Source organism: Stegodyphus dumicola, chromosome 6, assembly GCF_044657685.1.
Source record: "Stegodyphus dumicola isolate Sdum_Otavi_A_Nest chromosome 6, ASM4465768v1".
Lineage (NCBI taxonomy): Eukaryota > Metazoa > Arthropoda > Arachnida > Araneae > Eresidae > Stegodyphus > Stegodyphus dumicola.
In genome coordinates this window covers 177,446,417-177,468,798 of record NC_140773.1, presented here as the reverse complement: position 1 = coordinate 177,468,798, position 22,382 = coordinate 177,446,417, and the positions used below count along the sequence as shown (strand labels likewise).

The following is a 22,382-nucleotide window of genomic DNA, read 5'->3' as shown; positions in this document are numbered from 1 at the left end:
TGAAGTCAAACACCAACTGAAATGTGTTCATTAAATGTAAAACGAATTCAAAGATAAATACATCATGCTTAATGTTAAATGTTTATTGTAGTTCAAGCATATGAAAACAGGTGCGTGTGTGTCATAAAAGATGTATAGATACGTTACGTGATCTAAGATTTTACATCAGTGCTTAGTTTAGATGTAATACGCAGTAAAATCCAAAAACAGAAGTAAATGAAGCAAACAGAATCAATTTAGCTTTGCATTGTTATTTATAAGCTTAACTATAACTGAGTGCAACATATTTGAAAAAAAAATTATATTTACAAGTAAGACAATCATAACAGTATAGCTATTTTAATCCAAATATATTTCTCAGAATTAAAACCAAATGATCCAGCTTGGCCTCTTATGTGCAAAGGAAAAAAAACCTCTTATGTACAAATTTAAATAGACTAATATGTGAAATCTTTATTTTTTTCGGCCTGGTGCTCTTCAGAAAAGAATTAATATTTAAATTCAATTATATAAGTTTAATAAAGAACATAAAATTGCCTATGCAATGGCAGAAACTACTATCAGTCAATTTTTAAATCCTTGATTGAATAAATGTCGTGCATCTTAGTTCGTATTTTGTTCAATTTTTCTTGGCTGGTCTTGTCTTATTGCTGCACTTGAAACGAACGGCTTTGCGGGAAAAGGACTAGTAAGCATAAAAAAGTATGTCAAGTTCCTGATTAACAGCCGTCATTGGTATCAACGCATTTTTCGCAATATTGCATATTTCTTTTGTTTCCAGCTTTGAAAAAGACTGCTTTTGAAATAATTCAATTTTTACTATTTGAAAAACGCTACTTTTCAAATATTAAAAATCGGTAGGTAAACGGTAAACGGTAGAACATATTTTCGAAGGTCCGTGTTCCGAAAGAAGTTATACTATCTCGAAGAAGATCTGTGTTTCGGAAGAAGTTGTCTCGATGAAGGTCCGGGAACTGATCAAAGTGTATTAAATTTTAACTGTCTGAAATTTTGTTCGCGATGTGTCGTGACATATGTGGCAGAACTTTAGCTATAATAAGCAAGATATTATATCTATTGACAAAAGCTAAGTGTTTTATGCATAATTTGTATGATTTTGCTACATATTTTGAAAGTAACATTTCGCTGTATGTTATAATCATGTTTGAGGTAAAGATGCCATACCGTACCGTCAAATGTTTATCATACAGAAATTATTTTTTGCTTTGCGTATAGAATCGATTTTGCTTTGTTTTTTCATTTGCTTAATAATAATGCAATAGAAATTTTACCACTACAGCATCATCAGACTATTATAACATCATTTTACATAAGAAGACACAGTGCATTGAATATTTTCCTTCTGTTTATTCCTGTACAAAAGAAAATTCCTGTGCATAGAGATCACTTTATTAAACCTTTCGAGATAGCTGTTGGGTTTGAGCTGTTTTGAGATAGCTCTTAGATCACGTAACACCTAGTCGTCAAACTTCCTTACATTATAATAGCTACTAAATGTTGCGATGTACCTAAACAATGGTTTTAAACTTGAACTTTCCATATCGTTTCGATTGTATGCGATTCAAAATATCTCTGCATTCATAGGAATTAGCAGCAGCAGAGTAATGGTTGCAAAGTTTATTTTCTTGTACCCATGTCGTCGAATGAAAATTTTATAGTTTGCTTTAAAAAATACTGTATTTATATACGTATCTTAGATGTTACCTCGATTTAAATCAAAATTACGGCCTCTAATTTTAGTTATTTTCTTGTACCATTTAGTTTATTTTCTTGTACCCATGTCGTCGAATGAAAATTTTATAGTTTGCTTTAAAAAATACTGTATTTATATACGTATCTTAGATGTTACCTCGATTTAAATCAAAATTACGGCCTCTAATTTAATTTCTATGACTCATTTGAGCATTCCGGCGCAACTAACTACTCGTTTATTTGCAAACCTATGATTTAAATATTTTGTGATAAGCAAACTTTCGTGTCTTGTATGCTTCAGTTCCAGGGCAAATCCAGAGTAGCAACATCAATGAATTAGCCATTTCATATGCAATGAATCAATGCTATTTTTTAATGAAAAATTAAATTTTGCACTCTTGATCAAGAATTTTGTGATGATTTCTTGTCTAAAATGCTCTAGGTTAAATTCTAATTGAATTAAGTGTTATTAATGATGTCACTATCAGTTACGAACTATTATTGTATTTACCTTTAATCCATTTAATATGTTCAGAAGAATCTTTAAATTTGTTTACTGTACTTAGTACAAAAGGTCTTCGGGATAAGATACAAGTTAAGGAAACTAGAAAAATGTTCATACGCATAAGGACTCTTTTATAAATCAATTTCCTTGTTTCTCTTTTTACTGTCCAAGTAATAGTAGTGAGAGATGAGTTACCACTGAATGCGTGTTGTTACAAGTGAAAATAACTTACTAAACACAGCAAAACAAGAAATTCATTTCTTACTAATTTTCCTTATCTCTGTATACTTTTTTTAATAACATTATTTTTTTAATTCAAAATAAAAATTCATGCAGTGTAAAGTTAATAATAATAGAAATGTTTAAGCGAAATGGTAGCAAAATGATTTCTATTTTAACGAAAGGCAGAAATGACGTATCTTCGGGTTATAAAGAAAATAATTTGTGTCATTTATTATTGACGATATTCCAAAATTAGAAATAGATTATTCATTGCATGTCCCCTCACATAATTATTTTTACTTTAGCATTTTATGTCAGTAGTATAATTTTACGGGTTCTGGAACAGTTGAGTTGTTTTGCTCCTGCTGCATGGGAGTTCTGGAACAGTTGAGTTGTTTGTTCCTGCTTCTTGACGCGAGTGACGTCAGAGACCACGCCCCTTTTTAGAGGTGAGCTGTTTTCTGCTGGTTATTTTAGCGGAAATGACGTCATAAAGCATACTCATTTCCTAGTTTAGTTGTTTTACGATAGTTTCTATACCGGAAATGACATCACATCGGCATGGTATGTTTTTCGTTAATTATAATTCTGGTGTATGGAAACAATAGGACTTAATGAAATTTTACTTTGGAACTATGCTCTTGCGCTATAATTAAACATTTTAATAAATAATATGCGTCATTGAAGCCAATAAATTTTAATTATTATTTATATAAATTATTTAATTTATAAATATGAATTATAATTTGAATTGTATTCGAACATAAAAGAATTCAGCGGTGGAGCATGACGTCATTACTTTTGCGGTGGAGCAAACGATGGAGAATGACGTCATTGTTTTGCGGTGGAGCAAGCGATGGAGAACGGCGGCATTCATTGCTTTAGCGGAGGAGCATGACGCCATTACTTTTGCGGTGGAGCATGACGTAACTGTTTTGCGGTGGAGCAAACGATGGAGAATGACGTCATTGTTTTGCGGTGGAGCAAGCGATGGAGAACGGCGGCATTCATTGTTTTAGCGGTGGAGCACAAGGTTATTACTTTAGCGGTGGAGTATGACGTCATTGTTTTGCGGTGGAGCAAGCGATGGAGAACGGCGGCATTCATTGTTTTAGCGGTGGAGTACAAGGTTATAACTTTAGCGGTGGAGCATGACGTCATTGTTTTGCGGTGGAGCAAGAGGTTATTGTTTTAGCGGCGGAGATTGATGCTATTATTTTTGCGGTGGAGTAAGCGACGGAGAATGACGTCATGATTTTTGTGGTGGAGCACAAGGTTATTACTTTAGCGGTGAAGCATGACGTCATTGTTTTGCGGTGGAGCAAAAGGTTAATGTTTTAGCGGCGGAGATTGATGTTACTATTTTTGCGGTGGAGCAAGTGGTAGAGAATGATGCCATTGTTTTAGCGGTGGAGATTAACGCCATTATTTTTGCGGTGGAGCAAGCTGGGGAGAATGAGATCATTGTTTTAACGGCGGAGGACGATATGATTCATTCGGCGGTGGAGCAAAGTTTTCAGCGTACAGAGGCTCTGAGAAATGACGTCATGGATTTAGCGGTGGAACAAAGTCTTCCAGTAAGAAATTCATCGCGACGTCATGAGGGTTTGTCCGAACATGTTATGCTTACTAAATAACGTCATTGATTTTGCGGTGGAGAACCTTTTCCAGCTGAGAGAGTTTCTGAAGATCGATAACGTCAAGAATGTAGTGGTGGAGCATACTTTTGGTGCAGATTGGGAAAGAAACTCTTCCCCCTCCCCAGGGAAAATAGAAACTGTTGAAATTGTGCACTTAGCTCTTTGTGACGTCAGGAAGGATTTCTTGAATATAGTACATTACTTTGTTCTCCCTTCCTCCAAACAGATGTATAAAAATAAAGGAATAAAAGAATGGCCCCCACCTCTCTCAGCTAGTCCCAGCATGATATGTTAGAATAACCAATGTAAAGTATATAAAAAAATTTTTGGAACTGTCTTGAAGAAAAATTACTGATTTATATGATATTCTATTTTTTTCGACGTGGTAAAGGAATTAAACTCTATTAAGAAGTGCAAGTTAAGTGAGTTGTGTTAATAATAAAAAAAGTAAGCAAAAAAATCACAAGAAGATATTTCTTTTATTCGTATCTTAGAAACAAATTAGTGTTACAAACTTGTTTTGTTCACAATTTCAACCATCTTTTCGAGGATAGTTTCTTTTTGGCTCTTTTAGGTCTAGCATACATAGTTTTTGTCAGCAGTAAATGCTTGTTTTTTATAAAGTCTTTAGGAAAGTTTTTTATAGTTAGTATTTCTTTAAATTGGTCGAAGGCAGCAGACCTTCGAGTTATATTTCTTAACAGAAAATTTATGAGTTGTACAATATTTGAGCCAGATTGACTTTTTCCTAAGAGCTTTAGATAATCTATATCCTTCTGATGAGACATTCTGAACGAAAATGAGTTCTTCTTCCTACATACTTTCTTTTAAACGCGTTACCATCCAGTATCAGTTTTTTGTTCTGCGTCCAAGAAACCTGATGTTTTAAAAAATTTATTATTTTCTCTGCAGTTTTTTTTTTTTTTTTTGTTTGACAGGAACAGCCTTAATGATTTCATTTTCTATATCAAAACGTCTTTCAGATGATTGTTCGAGAGGTTCTACTTCAGAAACTTTGACAGCATTAACGTTAGAAAACGTTAGATACTTTTGTAAAATCTGTATGTACATCTTTGCCTTTTCTTCATCGTCCATTTTCTTTTTTAAAATATGTTGAATTTGAGTATCTAAATCACTCACATGTTCATCCTCAAAATGCTGCATGCGATCCAGGGGGACCAAAGCAAATTTCTTACTATGTTCCATGGATTAATGATGATAAGGCGCTTACGGCTGCTGGATGAGAAGCGATAAAAAGCCGTCGCCTTTTTGAACTAAGAGACGTCTTTTCTTAAAAAGAGGTAATTTTTTATCAGCTAATTTTTTTAAGATTCTTTCAAAAGGAGCGATTCGATTTTTGGTGCGTCTATTGATGGGAATGTTTCCTTTTAGAAGATTTAACACACATTCACAAACAGATTTGATGAGATAGTTGGGACACTTTTTTAAAACAGCTGCTTTTGATTGACTTTTTCCTAAGAGCTTCTGATGAGACATTCTAAACGAAAATGAGTTCTTCTTCCTACATACTTTCTTTTATAAAGGTTGCAAAACCGGGGGCTTTGGTTAAGGTATAACAGTTAAATCCACGAGAATGATACGAACATATTAATGAACATTTCTTTTCTAAATTTTGTATTTTAGGGCTTTCTAAACTTATAATGTCTCGACATAAGAGATTTTCTAAAAATTTTTTCTTTTCCAAACCCTTTTACAAATATATCAGAATAAACTGATGATAAGTACTGTAAAATAATACGAAGAGTGGTATAAGGTAAAATACCATCATTCCAACTCAAATTATGGCGATTTCTAATCACCCATGTAAAGCACTTTTGATGATGGAGCGATAATTCTTCCCACGAATGAGGGGGTAGAAATGACCAACAGGCATGATGTCCTTCATGTACGGAGAAAAATGCCAATTCTTTCACAATGTAACAATGAGGCTTTAGTTGGAAGCCTTCGAAGTCAATAACGACTGTAGAAGACATGTTAACTGCTCGATGTCTCAACATTAAGTGACTTAACGAGGCTGGTAAACGTAATTCTCATCTCCTGGAAATATTCCACTGCGCAGACGCAAACTTTCGTTTGTTTCAGGTCGTAAATCTATTAGCAAATAACTTAAAGGAGACAAAGTAGCATCCTGAAAGATTTCTTGAAAAGCCTTCAGTTTTCCTGGGAACATTTGTCTAGCTAAATGCATGATTTGACTTTTATCTCTGGGATTTTTATATATGACAATGTAGTGAGAATTTAAATGGATATTTCGCATCTCCTTGCCTTCATGAAAAAAGTTTTGCATTATAAAGATAACTGAGAGCTTTCGGTGGTGGCTTCCTTTTGTAAAAAGCTTACTTAAATGCGTATCACTTGCTAACTCAGACATTAAATCTTCTATAATAATTAAAGCATTTTGTAATGATTGGAGATTAGAAGGCAGTCCTTCTTCAAATTTTATATTTTTTATTGAATTAAAAAGCGGTTGATAACTTCCATAGCAATAAACTATATTTAACGGCATAGGATTAAACATTTTGTGGTCTATTAATTTCTTAACAAAAACAGTTTTTTCTGAACCCGTAGGACCGCTGATGAGACAAGTAGAAGGATGGACTAACTTAGGCAGTTCCATCTTTTGAATGATAACTACAAATAAATGTTTTGATGTTTATACTTTACACAAAATCTACGACTTTAAATTGTCTCAGTATTCGCTGTTATGATTCTTTGTGAATTGCCTGAACACTTTTATAGAACTCCTTATACATAAATATTTTACGTACTAAAAGCATGTGTTCTCCTTTTTCTTTTATCCAAAGCTCGAATAAACGAAAAGGGTAATGACAGAATTTAAAAAAACATGAAATATATACATATATATATAAGGGGGTAAACAACACACATACGCATAATAATTCTTTAAAAAACAAAAACGGTTTATTTTCTAAAAAGCATGTTTACACCATATCGTTTTTTGACAAACTGAAATATACGAAAATCATTTTTCCTTCCGGCTAATTGCGCTACAATTACTTTTATACAGAAGCCTTGACATCGTTTTATAATGAAATAAATACAATATTGTCCACATACATTAGAAGTCAGACTTTGAAGCGGAGTCTTATTACAATGAACATTATGATATTTCTTGACAAATTTTGTTATATCTTCTCCATGTGCTTCAGGGGGAGTCCATAAGAATAAAAAAACTCGAGAGTTTGCTTGTTTGTAACATAGACAGCAAGCCAGTGAGTGCCTTCTTTATCATGCTTATCAGTGTTTAGCACCAAAGCGCAAGGAAAATTTTCAGTTGCAGATATTTTGTCACAAGGAAAAACACCCCCATAACACCTCAAAGAAACAGGATCTCGAGATAAGATTTGATGAATCTCTGATGAATTCATCAGTTTCCAAAGTCATACAGAATATTTCGAGCTTTATTAATTTCAATTAAATTTTCAAATTCAGCATACACTATTAAAGAAACTGTTTGCTGTAAGGGAGTGGCAAATTTTATTTCTAATCTTAAATTGTTATGTCGAACAAGATTTAAATAAGAACCATCACACAAGTCGGGTGACAAATCAAAGCGAAATAATGAATATCCCTCTGAAAATTCTGATCGCGAAAGATAAAGACCCTTGTCTTCCGCATTTATAAATAAATTGTGATAAGCTCGTATAAATTGATTTTTACCAAAATTAGGTTGAAGTGGATTACGAGGTACAGGTTGACCGTCCACATAAACTCCAATAAAGTTAATATTATAATGCTTAAACTCGAAGGAAGACTTTTTATAGCTTCCGTTAAATGCATCGTTGTCAATACATGCCACTACAATACGATTAGGCATTTGACCTACGAAAATATTGTCTTGAGCAAAGCTCATGTTTCCTGTGGGAATGGAATACGCTTTGCAGAGCACTCTGTTAATGGCATATTTGGCTGTTGATTCTTCTAAGGCTTTTGCATGCCCTAGAACCACACCAGGACTGACTCTCACTTTTCTCACAAATAAAGAGGCATTTTCAAGCAGAACTTTATATTCGCCAGCACCCAGTAAACAAAATTCAGGCTTGCTGCGTATGAGTTTAATTTTCATATCCACCATATTCAATAAGAGCTTTTCTTGATGGAACAAATCCAAATGTAGCCGCCCAATCATATCGACCGAGGCACTCAGTCTAAACATTTCAGCTCTTTGGATGAATCCTTCATTAGGCTGAGAATCTTTATGATCGAAAACATTCATTCGACCTGCTGTATTTTTAAAAAACATTTCTGATGAAAGCTGAGAAGTTTTTGTATCAAAACCATGGTTAGGTAATTTTTCAGTCATTGCCCTGTAAGGGTAAGTATTATTACTCGAGGAAACGAGTCTTTCATTTAAACTGATATCCACTTGAGAAAACATAGAATGTAAAAATAGATTGACGGGTCCCACTTTACTTTCAGCTGTGAGAGGCTTGCCATCACTTTTTAAAATTTTTACTTTGACATACAGTTGAGTCTGTGATAAATCAAGGTATTCATCTCCGCTTCCAGAAACATTGAACTCTACAGGACTTCCTTCTGACACATTGGCTAGAGGATGAAATTCAACCCACTGACCTCTTTCGATAACAGTTTGCGTTGGAGGTAATGAAAATAGATCCAATTCAGATTTTACGCATTCCAGAGAATCTTTTAACAGAAAAGCCATTACGAGTTAAAACTGTCGCGTCGTTGCCGTTTCCTGGCTTTAGACGAAGTGAAGCATTTCGAGGTTTTGCATTTCCTTTTAAACCTTCCGCGACCGATCATCTCGTTTGTTTTCTGAGCTGCTTTTTTGGCTAAATTTTTTCTAGCTTCCTTAGATCTTGTTTTCAAGGATGCTTTAAAATTTTCGCCTGATAGCACATCGTTTGCAACCATAGTTCCAGTCCGTAAAGCTTCTTTTCCAACAGTTTTTAGCTCCACTAATCAAAAAAGGCATAGCGCTACGAAATAGTTTTGCAAAAAATCCTCCAGTACCATATCCTTTCTGTAAAATAGTTCCTCTGTAATAAGGTAGTCCATTTCCGGCTTGTCCTTCATAATAATCTTCAAATTTTTTCGTACAACACGTGTAAGACTTCATTTTGATACTTCTACTTTTGAGTATATAATCAAAATGAAATCACTTTTAAAATGGGTGCTTCTTTTATAGAATTTGTCTCAGGCGAAAATGTAATACAAGGTAAACTTTTCCTCTCTCAAACGGTACTAAATCTCCGGAATGAAGTCTTATATCAATATGTATAGTCTGAAAGTGTTGTCTGATGACTGGTAAGTAAAAGGGTTTGGAATAATGAGCGTTTATGATATCACCATCATTTCCTTCTACAGTGACAATTTTTAATAATGGAGCTTGCACATCTCCTACGATTTGAGACTCTACTAGATCACAATACACATACATGACAGGAAAGGAGACTTTTGGATTGGCTACGAAAGGACTTTCTACAATTTCTCTGTAAACACCGGGTTCGAATCTTAAAAGCTCAGCTAATCCTTCATGAAGAAGGACTTTAGAATGTTCGTCTGTCTTAATTGTAACCTTTTTCGTGACAGGATGATAATTAAATTCAATCTTATTTTCATGTGATGGTATTTTTAAAGCTTTTAATAAATCTGGTACCTTTTCATAACATCCTGGAGGAATTCTTCTACCTTCCCATTTTCCATCGCCTAAGTCAAATCCAAATAAATTGTTGTCTTTTCGAACGTTATACCAGGAATGCGGGTAAATAAAGTCCACAAGGGATAATTCCCACTCACCATTTAAATCGACCGGAGAAGGAAGCTGAGTGGTAAATTGCGATATTTTATTTTCCGGGAAAAAGTGCGTAGAGCTATCGCTTATCAGTGTGAAAAAGAAAGACATTTTCCCTCCAAATGAAAGGTAGGTAGAATGTATGGGCTTTTTATATCATTCTAACATCTTCAACTCAAGCATTGAAACTTGCAGGGTACCCCTGAAATTTCACAAAATATTCAACTTTAAAGCGAGATTTCCTCTTTTTCAAAACTTTTTCTACTGGATAATAACCAGAGTCAGAAACCTTTTGAAGTTCTTGCTTATAAAACGTCCCTTGTATAAATTCTCCTGCTAAATCTTTTAGCTTATAGACAACAGGAATCCTTCGAATAATTTTATGAATTGTAAAAATTTCTCTTGTTCAGTTTTGTTCGTATCCTTTTTCGAAGAGCATTTTTTCTCGGATGATGCGAACCGTGTCCCCCACTTCTAAATCTGATCTGACTTGTTTCCGTGTCGTTTGTTGGCGTTTGAGAGATTTCCTCTTGATTCTGAAATGTAACCGATGCGGGTTCTGTCTTAATACTGCGATGCCAAGTATTATTATAACTATGTATTAATTTACTTATAACATCAATGTACTTACGCGTATTCATTTCAGTGAAGTATTTCCACATCTTAGTTTTAAGAGTGCGATTAAACCGTTCAACGACAGAGGCTTTTGTTGCATTATGTGTCGTGAAAAAGTGTACATTTTTCCGTTTTAAAAAGTCTTGAACATATTTATTGGTAAATTCTTTCCCAGCATCTGTTTGTAAAGATCTTGGTAAGCGTTCCGAAAATATTTTTTCGAAAGCAGATATGATTGAGGTAGATTTTTTGTCTTTGAGGGGAACTGCCCACATAAATTTGGAAAGGATAGCTATACAGGTTAGCAAGTATTTATTCCCATCATTAAAAGAGGCTAATGATTGCATATCTACTAAATCAAACTGAAATTGCTCGTTTAAGCTTCCTACGATAACTCTGTTCCTGGGGAATTTGTGTCGCACGGGCTTGTGTAATGTATAAGAATCCTTGCTTTGCAGTCATTTCTGGATGTCTTTCGTTTTCACGCGACCTTTCAAAGCACGATGTAAAGCAGTAATACCACCGAAACTGGCAGGAACTTGAGGATCTCGATAAGTCTGAGATAGAATCGCTTCCATTATAGCAGCTGTTATGATCTAAGCGCACACTAACATTAATTTTTATATACATGTACATACATACACACACACACACACATATATATATATATATATATATTCAAAATTATAATTCTGTGTTAAATTTAAAATTTAGAACATCTGCTTCGGATTCATAAAACATCTTTACCTAACACATTAAACCAATCATAAATTAAAGCATGTGAAGATAAAAAAAAAATATTTATAATGATTTTATACAAAAGTGAAAAGAAAAATAGAGTAAACATAACTTCTGAAAGGCTAAGTTAGGAATGATACATTTTAAAAAATAAAAACAATTTTTATTCATCATCAGTGCTTTCTAAAGTTTCAAACATAGTTTTTCCGTCTTTAACATAAACATTTTCAATTTTTTTTGTACAAATCACTGAAGTTAATACACTGGAAAAAATCATAATCAAAAATAAGTTTAACAAAATTAGTGTTATTAATATTTTCTTCGACGAAGTCCTTAGCCAATGCTTTCCAATTAATGGTGTAAAATGCTTGATCAAAGTACTTTTTAAAATTTTCTACAGATTTCAAATTGAAGCAAGTATGCATAAACATTGATTCATGTCCTATTTGACAAGCAAAACATTTAAAAAGTTCAGAAATTGTGTTATAAATAGACTTACTTATACATTCACATAAAGAATCCTCAAGTTCTTGAAATCCATTTGGTCTGTCTGGATCACCTGAAAAACCACTTTCAGTATATGAATATTCATGAATTTGTTTTTTCAGAAAATAATCCATTGTTTGAGAAATGAGACTTTCTCTCACTAGAACGCTTATTGCATAACATTCTGTATCAAGTTTTTGTAGCTGATCTTTATTCATTAAAACACGTTGTGGAACAAACTGAAAACTGTAATCTTTTTTCTGAAATAGTCTCTGTAGGGATATGATTACTTCACCATACACATTTTGTTTTGAAACACAAAGATCGTTTTTCACAAAAAATATATCGTCAGTCGATTCAAAGGTAGCAAAAGTGTTTAAATGAGTACATAATTCTTTCCACACTAATGGGCATAACGAAACTCTATCTTTCGTCGGATACAAAAAACCTTGATCATTCGTACCATAACGACGAATATGAACACGAGTATGACCCAAGAAACACGAAACGATGACAAAATTTTTATTTCCTAACTGAAACATATTTGGAGGAAGGGCATCCACTGTTGACTGAGGTCCTTCAGAATTCTGATGTGTATCAACTGGCAATAGCTCGTCAGATGTCAATACCTATAAAATAATTAGAAAAATAAGTGCGAAACTGATACAGCAATATATAATTAAATTGTGTATACCTTAAAACTTATATTAACTTTATGCTTACCTTCTGATCTTTCATGCCTTTTTTGGGTTGACCGTGATCCTCATCAAATTTTCTTTTACCAGGTAACAGCAGCCTTCGGAACGTCAAGCTGACTCGAACACCTTTTCGTTCTTTTTGACGAGGTATTCCATGAGTCCAAAGTTCATTTGTTGAGAAGCTTAAAATTAGTAAAGAATTATTCTCCAGTTCTAGTCTATAATCTTGAAAGTGTTGCCTCTTGAATACTATAGTACGCGTTTCACCCAAACTCAGGGAACACACAGGATGATTACTATCCAGAGATGGTTCATTGTCCTTATGTTGTCCAATGCAAGAATTACCATCTTTGTATCTGTTGATAAGTACAAAATTAAAATTCGCACCACTCAAATGTTCCACTGAAGCCTTGATTTCAAACAGTAGAGGGGACCATGGTTGACATGAAATACTCATACCCGAAAACATGTATATGAGTCCTGGATCTCCAAACGCAGCAATTTCCCGGGGAATCGGAAAAGATTTTCCTTTAGCTCGTATTTGAGAACATTCTTTAGGTAAATAAATAATATCTTTTTCTAACTGTTTTAATACCTCATTTGGTGATTGTAAAACACCTTCACAAAGTTTGATATTAAGACCATTATCCATACTGCACGGCGTAAGGTTCAAACAAAAACGTCTAAAGAAAAATAAGCGTGCTATCAACTTAAGAAACTTTTAGAGAACTACCCTTCAAGGTAGAAATCAATTGTACCTCATGTTGGAACTCTTTATTTGGTCTTAACGCGGATAGGCTAATAGGTCATGACGTCAGATTTTAAAATAAGCTGATTGGTTAATAGGAATGCAAACTTTCACTTTGGCGGATGCGTACAAAAAGTAGAAAAGGGCGAAAAAGCAAACATCATTTTGTATTTTAAATTTTAAAAAAAAGGGGGAGAGGGAAGGGATAAACATCTCTTTCCTAGCCAAGATAATAAATTTACTTAATCAAAATTATATAATACAATATTTACCAATTACATCCTATAAACAGAAAAATAAATAAATTAAATAAAAATTTATTCATCTCAGAGAGTGCAATTCTTTCTTTATCAGTCAAGAAAGAAAATAGCTTACCTCATCACAGATGAACTTTAAATGACGTCACAAAATTTTATCTAGTTGTTATACTAATAATTGATCTCTAGTGTTTGGAGAAATTTTATAATGATCCCAAGGTAACGTATGGATACCATCTTCCATAATGAACCGTTTAGCATCTGAATATGACAAAGCTAGCTTGATCAAAATCGTATAAACAACCTTGTATTTAGCGTAGGTATAATGAAACACTCAATCGATTTCGAGGGCAGCTAAAGGTCCCTCCTCATCAGGAGAAAGAAATACCTGGAAAGAAGAAAATAAAGGAGAAGGAGTCACAGAAACACGTGGTCCTTATCAGCACTGCACGTGGTTATAACTAGATTTTTAATCAGAGTTGCACTGGCCGCCTACTTTTACTGAGCCAGGCTATCTGATCGAGCATGAAAAATTAGCGAAGTTAAAATAGGGAGCGAGGGGCAAATGCACCTTACGCTCAAAATCTGAACTTCAAATAATGGAAAGCAACCACTGAACGGATTTTTATACCCTCTGGTAGTACCAAACGCGAGGAGGTAACGCCATCTATCGGCAAAAATAACCGAATTAAGATAGTAGAATTTTAAGAATAGAAAGGCATTAGGAAGGACTGGATTGGACTTCAAATCATTAACTAAACCTGCTAAATCTTTGTGAATGTGAAAAGCCTCAAGAAAATCCAATTCACCTATGGAAGAAGCCTTTTGGATAATTTTTGCAGATCCAAAATCAAAATTATGGTTAAAAGTCTAACTATGATATGCTATTGAAGACTTGTTAACAAGTCTTCAATATTTTTCAAAATTATTTTGTGCTTTCGAACGCAGATCTGTATTAAGGTTTATATAAGGTTTCAGCCACTCCGATTGTTCAAATTTTAGAGCTCTGTGAATTTTCTTTAAAACCATACCTAAAGATAGGTATTGTTTAAGGGCTCTGAAATGAAGCACATATCTTACTTTGGGTTCTAAGGTTAAAACCAAAGCTTTTCCGTAGACTCTGGAGGCACGATATTTACAGGGGCTAAAGGAAGATCAGTGTGCGTCATGAATATTCTCTGGATAATCTAAATCCACTTCGAGGATGTATCCTTCACTTGAATCATTAGGAATAGAATTAATATCTGTTACAGTACACCACTGGTAATTTTTTAGAGGTAATTTCTGGCTCATGGCCCAACCGTATAAGTTATTTGCATCCAAATATATTAAAAATAGTGATTCTTTTTTATCATCATATTCATACATATATTTATGGTTGGCTCTAGAATAGCGTTTAGAGCATTGAGATACGCCACCTCTTATTCCTTGCTCAATAAAAAGGAGCATGTCATAATCAATAAATAACTCAATTTCGACTTGAGTGCATTTAAGCATTGCATCCCAAGAGAGACCTGGTGCCGTAAAATACCATGCAGGGTCTAGTTCATAAGTTTTCAAACAAAGTGATCTAAATTGTTCAAAAACATCGCATAGTAAGAGTACATCAGTTTTAACGTACAAATCGGAGTATTCTCCCATGTTTTCTATACCGAAAGTATTCCAGACTTTTTTCGCATGTTCGTAGTCGTTTTCTGATATATGTTGCTCATTTAAAAGATTAAAAAATTTTTCTCCTGGTGATAGAAATTTGTCTTCAAATTTCTTCATATCATCCATATAGTCATATGGGTAAATCCCTTTCCTGAGAAGTAAATGAATTTTGTCTTCGTTAAAATTACTCCTTGTATGTGTAAACATTTCATATGTTCATTGTTTTTTCAGGGACCATCCTGAATCCTTTGCTTCTAAGTCTTCACTTTCTTTAATTAACTTATCAATGGCTTCATTAAAAACTACGCTGATATCTGTCGGGAGCAAAATAATTTTATTTTTCGTCTTGAATGCAAAATTTTTTTCAAATATTTCTTCTTTAACTTTTCTCTCATATATACAATTAACTTGAAAATTTACTTTGACGCTGTTTTCTTTAAGCTTTTCTTCAATGAGATAATAAACTTCATTTTGTTTGGAATTTAAAAATTCTTTCAGTTCTAGGATATTTTCCATATTCCTCAAAGCGTAAGTAAGAAGTCTCTTATTAAAAGCATGCTCTCTTAAGAAATTTTCCTTACTTTTTCCTACCTCATTTACATTTGTTGTTCTTTCTTCGCTCTTTGAAGTATTTTCAGAAGGTCCATTGATATTCATTGTTTGAACTAATTGAGTATGAGCTTCACTGGTACCTCCTCCTTCTTGCAGATTTTTCTGTACCTGAGAGCTTATAGCATCTAATGCGACAGCCACATCTTCAGTTAAATTCATTTTATCATTTTTCATTTCAGTTTCAGAAATAGGCTTTTCACTATCTGGGCTGACTTTCCGTCTTTTTACTGTTTCAACAATGATGCATTTATCTTCATCATGTTTCCGCTTGTGGCGAGTAAGGGAGTCTAATCGTGTGTAATGTTTATGACAAAATTCACACGTATAAACATTACCTAAGTGAACGCCATTTGTATGTCGATTAAGGGTACTTTTTCTATTAAATTTCTTCTCACAATATATACATACAAAAGCATAAAGTTTATGAATGGAATCATAATGTCTTTTATAATTGAAATGAGAAGAAAAACATTTTTTACACTCTTCACAATAATATGTATTCATATCTTTCAGTTGATGGTTTAGAAAATAACAAAAATAATATAATTACTAGGATATCCACAGGAAACAAAAAAATCCTAATACCAACACTTTCAGCTCACTTTCAGTATGTAGACCATCACTTTCAAGATAATTCTGATGCTGGGTGAACTGCTAGGGAAGCCCTAATAGTGTCTTCAGCAGCCTATACACAAAGGTATTGGCTTATCACTTCCATGAAATAGCACCTTTCCTTTTTCTTTATTTTTACACACCTGCTTGAAGGAGTAGAGAACAAAGCATTGTACTGTGAGAAAGCCATTCTTTTATTCCTTTATTTTTATACATCTGTTTGGAGGAAGGGAGAACAAAGTAATGTACAATATTCAAGAAATCCTTCCTGACGTCACAAAGAGCTAAGTGCACAATTTCAACAGTTTCTATTTTCCCTGGGAAGGGAGAAGAGTTTCTTTCCCAATCTGCACCAAAGGTATGCTCCACCGCTACATTCATGACGTTATCGATCTTCCGAAACCCTCTCAGCTGGTAAAGGTGCTCCACCGCAAAATCAATGACGTTATTTAGTAAGCATAACATGTTCGGACAAACCCTCATGACGTCGCGATGAATTTCTTACTGGAAGACTTTGCTCCACCGCTAAATCCATGACGTCATTTCTCAGAGCCTCTGTACGCTGAAAACTTTTCTCCACCGCCGAATGAATCATATCGTCCTCCGCCGTTAAAACAATGATCTCATTCTCCCCAGCTTGCTCAACCGCAAAAATAATGGCGTTAATCTCCACCGCTAAAACAATGGCATCATTCTCTACCACTTGCTCCACCGCAAAAATAATAACATCAATCTCCGCCGCTAAAACATTAACCTTTTGCTCCACCGCAAAACAATGACGTCATGCTTCACCGCTAAAGTAATAACTTTGTGCTCCACCGCAAAAATCATGACGTCATTCTCCGTCGCTTGCTCCACCGCAAAAATAATAGCATCAGTCTCCGCCGCTAAAACAATAACCTCTTGCTCCACCGCAAAACAATGACGTCATGCTCCACCGCTAAAGTAATAACCTTGTACTCCACCGCTAAAACAATGAATGCCGCATTTCTCCATCGCTTGCTCCACCGCAAAACAATGACGTCATGCTCCACCGCTAAAACAATAACCTTGTGCTCCACCGCTAAAACAATGAATGCCGCCGTTCTCCATCGCTTGCTCCACCGCAAAACAATGACGTCATGCTCCACCGCTAAAGTAATAACCTTGTGCTCCACCGCTAAAACAATGAATGCCGCCGTTCTCCATCGCTTGCTCCACCGCAAAACAATGACGTCATTCTTCATCGTTTGCTCCACCGCAAAACAGTGACGTCATGCTCCACCGCAAAAGTAATGGCGTCATGCTCCTCCGCTAAAGCAATGAATGCCGCCGTTCTCCATCGCTTGCTCCACCGCAAAACAATGACGTCATTCTCCATCGTTTGCTCCACCGCAAAACAGTGACGTCATGCTCCACCGCTGAATTCTTTTATGTTCGAATACAATTCAAATTATAATTCATATTTATAAATTAAATAATTTATATAAATAATAATTAAAATTTATTGGCTTCAATGACGCATAATATTTATTAAAATGTTTAATTATAGCGCAAGAGCATTCTTCCAAAGTAAAATTTCATTAAGTCCTATTGTTTCCATGCACCAGAATTATAATTAACGAAAAACATACCATGCCGATGTGATGTTATTTCCGGTATAGAAGCTATCGTAAAACAACTAAACTAGGAAAAGAGTATGCTTTATGACGTCATTTCCGCTAAAATAACCAGCAGAAAACAGCTCACCTCTAAAAAGGGGAGTGGTCTCTGACGTCACTCGCGTCAAGAAGCAGCAACAAACAACTCAACTGTTCCAGAACTCCAACGCAGCAGGAGCAAAACAACTCAACTTTTCCAGAACCCGTAAAATTATACTACTTATGTCACATTTAAACACGATATTGTATTAACAGAATAGAAATGTAGACTAATGTCAGGTTTCTGTTGCGATCGCAATTGTTAGCAATATAGTGATGTTACTCTAATCGTTAACAGCAAAATTTGGTGGTGGGAAGGGACATGAAAAGGGAAATTTTTTCTGCCTGTTTTGCCTTAAATCTTTTTATCTAGATTAACTGCGTTACATTTAAGCGACAAATACAAAAAAGGTATAAAAATTTATTTGTCTATTATCGTCATTGTATTAAAGAATTCAATTTTAAAAGCACTAAAATTTTTTCTTTTTAACTATTCTTTATGAATTAATGAATAAGCTTTCGGTCCTTTTCTTCTCATCTAAGATATTAACGAAGAAACCAATATCTATAAAAATCATATTGAGATGGAGGAAGAACGAAGCAGACCTTTTCTGAAGCCGCAAAAGTAAAAGAGCATTGGAACTGAGGACCGAATTAAGTTAAATACCTTTATTACGAAATACAGAAGTTTGAATCCCTGTAGACATAACTAAGCACAGTATGTATCATGAATAATTAGATCACTCTTAAGAAAGTAGCTACCGCGTTTTTCCTTTACTTGTGCAATAATATTATAAGGTATTTCTCCCACTTCCCTAGCGTGCCTTCGTGGTATAACGGAAGCACGCTGGGCCGGTATTCCAGAGGTACGTGATTCGATTCCCGGCGAAGGCGGTTGCATATTTTTCATCTTTTTCTGCTTTCAATTAACCTAATGACTCTACAAGTTGCGCCCGAACTAAAAGGGTTGTGGATGATGATTCTCCACACCCAGGATTTGGCGACTAGGCCCCCTAAAACCCTAGTCGACGTTTCAAAAGGGGATTATATAAGGTATTTCTCCCACTTTCCTAGCGTCCTTCGTGGTGTAGTGGTTCTGCACGCTGGGCCGGTATCCAGAGGTCATATCGATTCCCTGCGAAGGCGGTTGCTAATTTTTCATCTCTCTGGCTTCCAAAAAATCCTAATGACTCTACAATATTGCTTATTTTATCTATGAGATCCCCTCAATTATACATTTATGTATAATAGAATGTTTGAGATAGTAGAAATGTATTTATATATTGTCTCTCAAAGTATTCTTAATGCACAAAGAACTCTTGATTCCGTATATTATCGCCCAGAACTATCTTCAAGTACAAGTGCTCGAAACAGATTTAAAAAACGGCAATATTCGGAAGAAACGGGCGATTTCTGATGTAAGCATTTATGATATATGACTGCTGAGGCTTGGAACGAAGTTTAAAATATAACGCTAATTAGCTGTTGTAAATTAGCTAAGTAATTTTCTATTCCGTGGAGCTCACTGAAAGAATATGTGAACTGTAGTGATGGGGACACAGACAACGCAATCGTTTCAAAATGGGAAGTCCATCTGTACTTTCCTGCCGTGAAAAAAAATCAGTCCATTTCTTAATCCTTTTGTGCAAGAAAAGGTATTAAATTTGGCTTCCAACAAAATTTACCATTTAGAGCACAAAAGTGCAAAAAAGCAGTATTTTTTTTTTTTTTTTTTTTTTTTTTTTTTTTTTTTTTTTTTTGTTTCCAAATGTACTGATCTAAGAGAATCTCTCATCAAGTCCATGAAATTCATTAAGGCCAAGAGGTAGTGAGCGCCTGTCTTTGGCCTGATCTTGGGCACTTTACATGTAAAGGTAAGACTTTTGTTCATTTCCGTTCTAGTTTTGAAGAACTCTTTGGGGATTAGCCTGAAAAGCTCCTACTCCTCTTCCTCTACCGCAAATTCTCGAGAAATCTTTCGATATGACAGTACTTTAAATGTCTCCGTGTCGCAAAAATACCATACATTTAAACAAACATCTAATCTTTCTCCAGGATTCGAACTCGGAACTGCTATGGCAGCCGAGAAAGAAAGTTGATTTGGGACTACCTATAACAAGAGCTGCTGTTATGGAAAGACCAAACACCTGGATACAATGCTGTTATGTTTGCAAAGGTTTTACAAGAGCAGCTGCTATTTAATGCTCTTGTAAGTCACCTTTTTTTCGCTTTCAGTGATACAATGACAACTAATAGAAATGGAATGGATTGTAATAGCATGAAATTAGGTATAAACTCCTTTGAAATGAAGCATACAGTCACAAAGTTAAGTAGCCATATGCATATTATATAATATACTAATCGGGATTTTCGGTTTCGTAGCGTTGCGTGCTCTTTTTTTTTTTTTTTTTTTTTTTTTTTTTGCCCGTAGCATTTTAGGTCTATGTTTATCTTATTAACGCATCTTGCCTCCAAGCTGTTAAAAGGCATGATTTTTTTAGTCCAGGTATCGCAAAGTCAAGTGGATTTACCCTATATTTTGGCAAAGCATGATAATTTGACTACGTGTAAATAGTAGCGCTAACAATGTTACGTTCTTGTTAATTTCAAAAGAATTTTTTTTTTTTTTTTTTTTTTTTAAATTTTAGAATTCTGATTTTTAAGAATGAACAGGAATCACGTTTTTTATCTGACAGTTTTCTAACATTTTTCTTCGGAAATCTGTGCCAAGTAGTAACTTCGAAAGGTATTATTACTTTAGAACAGTTTCCCACAGAACTATCGATAATATAAATTTTATGAAATAAATGTATATAGAAAGAAATTTCTTTCAGAATTTATGGGATTTTAATTACCAAAATTAAGACAGCAGATGCCGCCCAGACGGTATAGTGGTTAGGGAAGCCTACTACGGTACCGAAGGGCCCGAGTTCGAATCCCGTCGAAGGAGCACTCTAGGAGAAGCACATGGAGGCACTGTAAATATATGATGAGCGGAAAATCCTCTCGTGTGCCTTGATGGTACGGGAGAGGAGTGGGAGACCATGGGACCATCCCCCGAGGTACTCTCCCTCAGAACTGGACTTCTCTGGCAACCCTTTTTCCATAAAATAATGGACAAGACAACAACATCAGATTTCACTTATCTACTATGAAGGTTTAAAACTATTTAAACGAACTAATGAAAAAAAAAAAAAAATACCAATATTTCATTTTTAGCATTTGTAGAACATTTGCGATAAACATATGTTACGGTGAAACACCGAAATCTGGAGAATGTCGACTTTCACCGGTGAATGTCAACATTCACATAGTCGCTTGGTTTATGTCCGAAATATTTTCCAAATACTCTTATTTCTGATTTACACCGGTAAATGTCGACATTCACCATGTGCTAATGGTGAATGTTGAACATATAAGAATATTATATTTTCTTCTCCCTACGCGAAAAAAAATCTTTCGCGAAAACACGCACTTGATACTTAAAATAAAAACTTAAGAATATAAGAACTTAAAACACACAGTACATTCAAAATAAGAAAGAAAAATAATAGAAGTTAAAAACTTACTTAATTATACAGTACGTTCTAAATGAGAAAATAAAATAATAGTAATAAAAAACTTACTAAATTATGTGATTCAAATCTTATTTATTGCAACAACTTAAACTATTATGACACTTTATGACCTCTCTTTTCGACCTACACCAGAGCATATCGGTCGCGGACACTTAGCCGACAGGGACACTTACCCAACAGGACATTTGACATTTAGCCGACAGGACAGTTAGCCGACAGGACACTTAGCCGACACGGACAGGTAGCCGACAATGAGTTTCGCTCTTCCCAATGGTTTTAAATTTCTAATACTTTCACATTTCATTATTACTTTGCTCAACACATCACACTACATTCATTCTCGTATAACGTCGGTTCGCTCCTCCCACTAATGAAATTTTCTTTCCCTGTCAGGAAGTAAAGTGATTCGCCCTACTCCTCGCCACACTGGAACTACTTTTTTATCTAAAATGCTATTTACACACTATACAATTACAGGTTAGGCATCGCATATTTATTAATATGGGATAGTACTTCGGCACGGGAATTCGTACCTCGTGGCCTGCGGCCAGAAGTAGGTTTGGTTTATGGTTTGGTTTGGTTTATTGAGAATACGGCAAAGCACACTAGGGCTATCTGCCTAAGGGAAAGGATGCCTTCGTGGAGGACTTTCTGAGGGAAACTGGCTCGTATACACGTTACACATGGGGAACACCACGAAAACGCCCATGCAGCCAGCCCGTTCGCGGGATTCGAACCTCGGACCGAACTACCAGTGTTCAGCGATTTTACCGCTTGGCCGCTGGTGGGCAGGTTTGGTTTATGTAATTACAGCAAAGCGAGAGGG

General features: G+C 34.9%; 2 protein-coding genes across 2 annotated transcripts in view; one reads left to right on the top strand and one right to left on the bottom strand.

Annotated features, from left to right (window-relative positions):
* The window catches only part of LOC118199821 (protein Wnt-11b-2-like), a 130,576-nt gene that overhangs the window by 87,682 nt on the left and 20,512 nt on the right, over positions 1-22,382 (top strand). The window lies entirely within an intron of this gene.
* On the bottom strand, positions 11,437-13,501 carry LOC118201220 (uncharacterized). Its single transcript, XM_085819201.1, has 2 exons — positions 12,443-13,501; positions 11,437-12,348 (listed from the first exon to the last, which is right to left on the bottom strand). The coding sequence occupies exons 1-2, from the start codon at positions 13,067-13,069 to the stop codon at positions 11,461-11,463; spliced, it is 1,515 nt and encodes a 504-aa protein (XP_085675327.1). The 5' UTR covers positions 13,070-13,501; the 3' UTR covers positions 11,437-11,460.

Excerpts from the sequence above, each read along its gene's own strand:
- LOC118201220 (XM_085819201.1), bottom strand. The coding sequence starts at position 13,069 with ATGGATAATGGTCTTAATATCAAACTTTGTGAAGGTGTTTTACAATCA. Across the intron at positions 12,349-12,442 it reads AAGGCATGAAAGATCAGAAG|GTATTGACATCTGACGAGCT; the intron begins GTAAGCATAAAG and ends ATTATTTTATAG.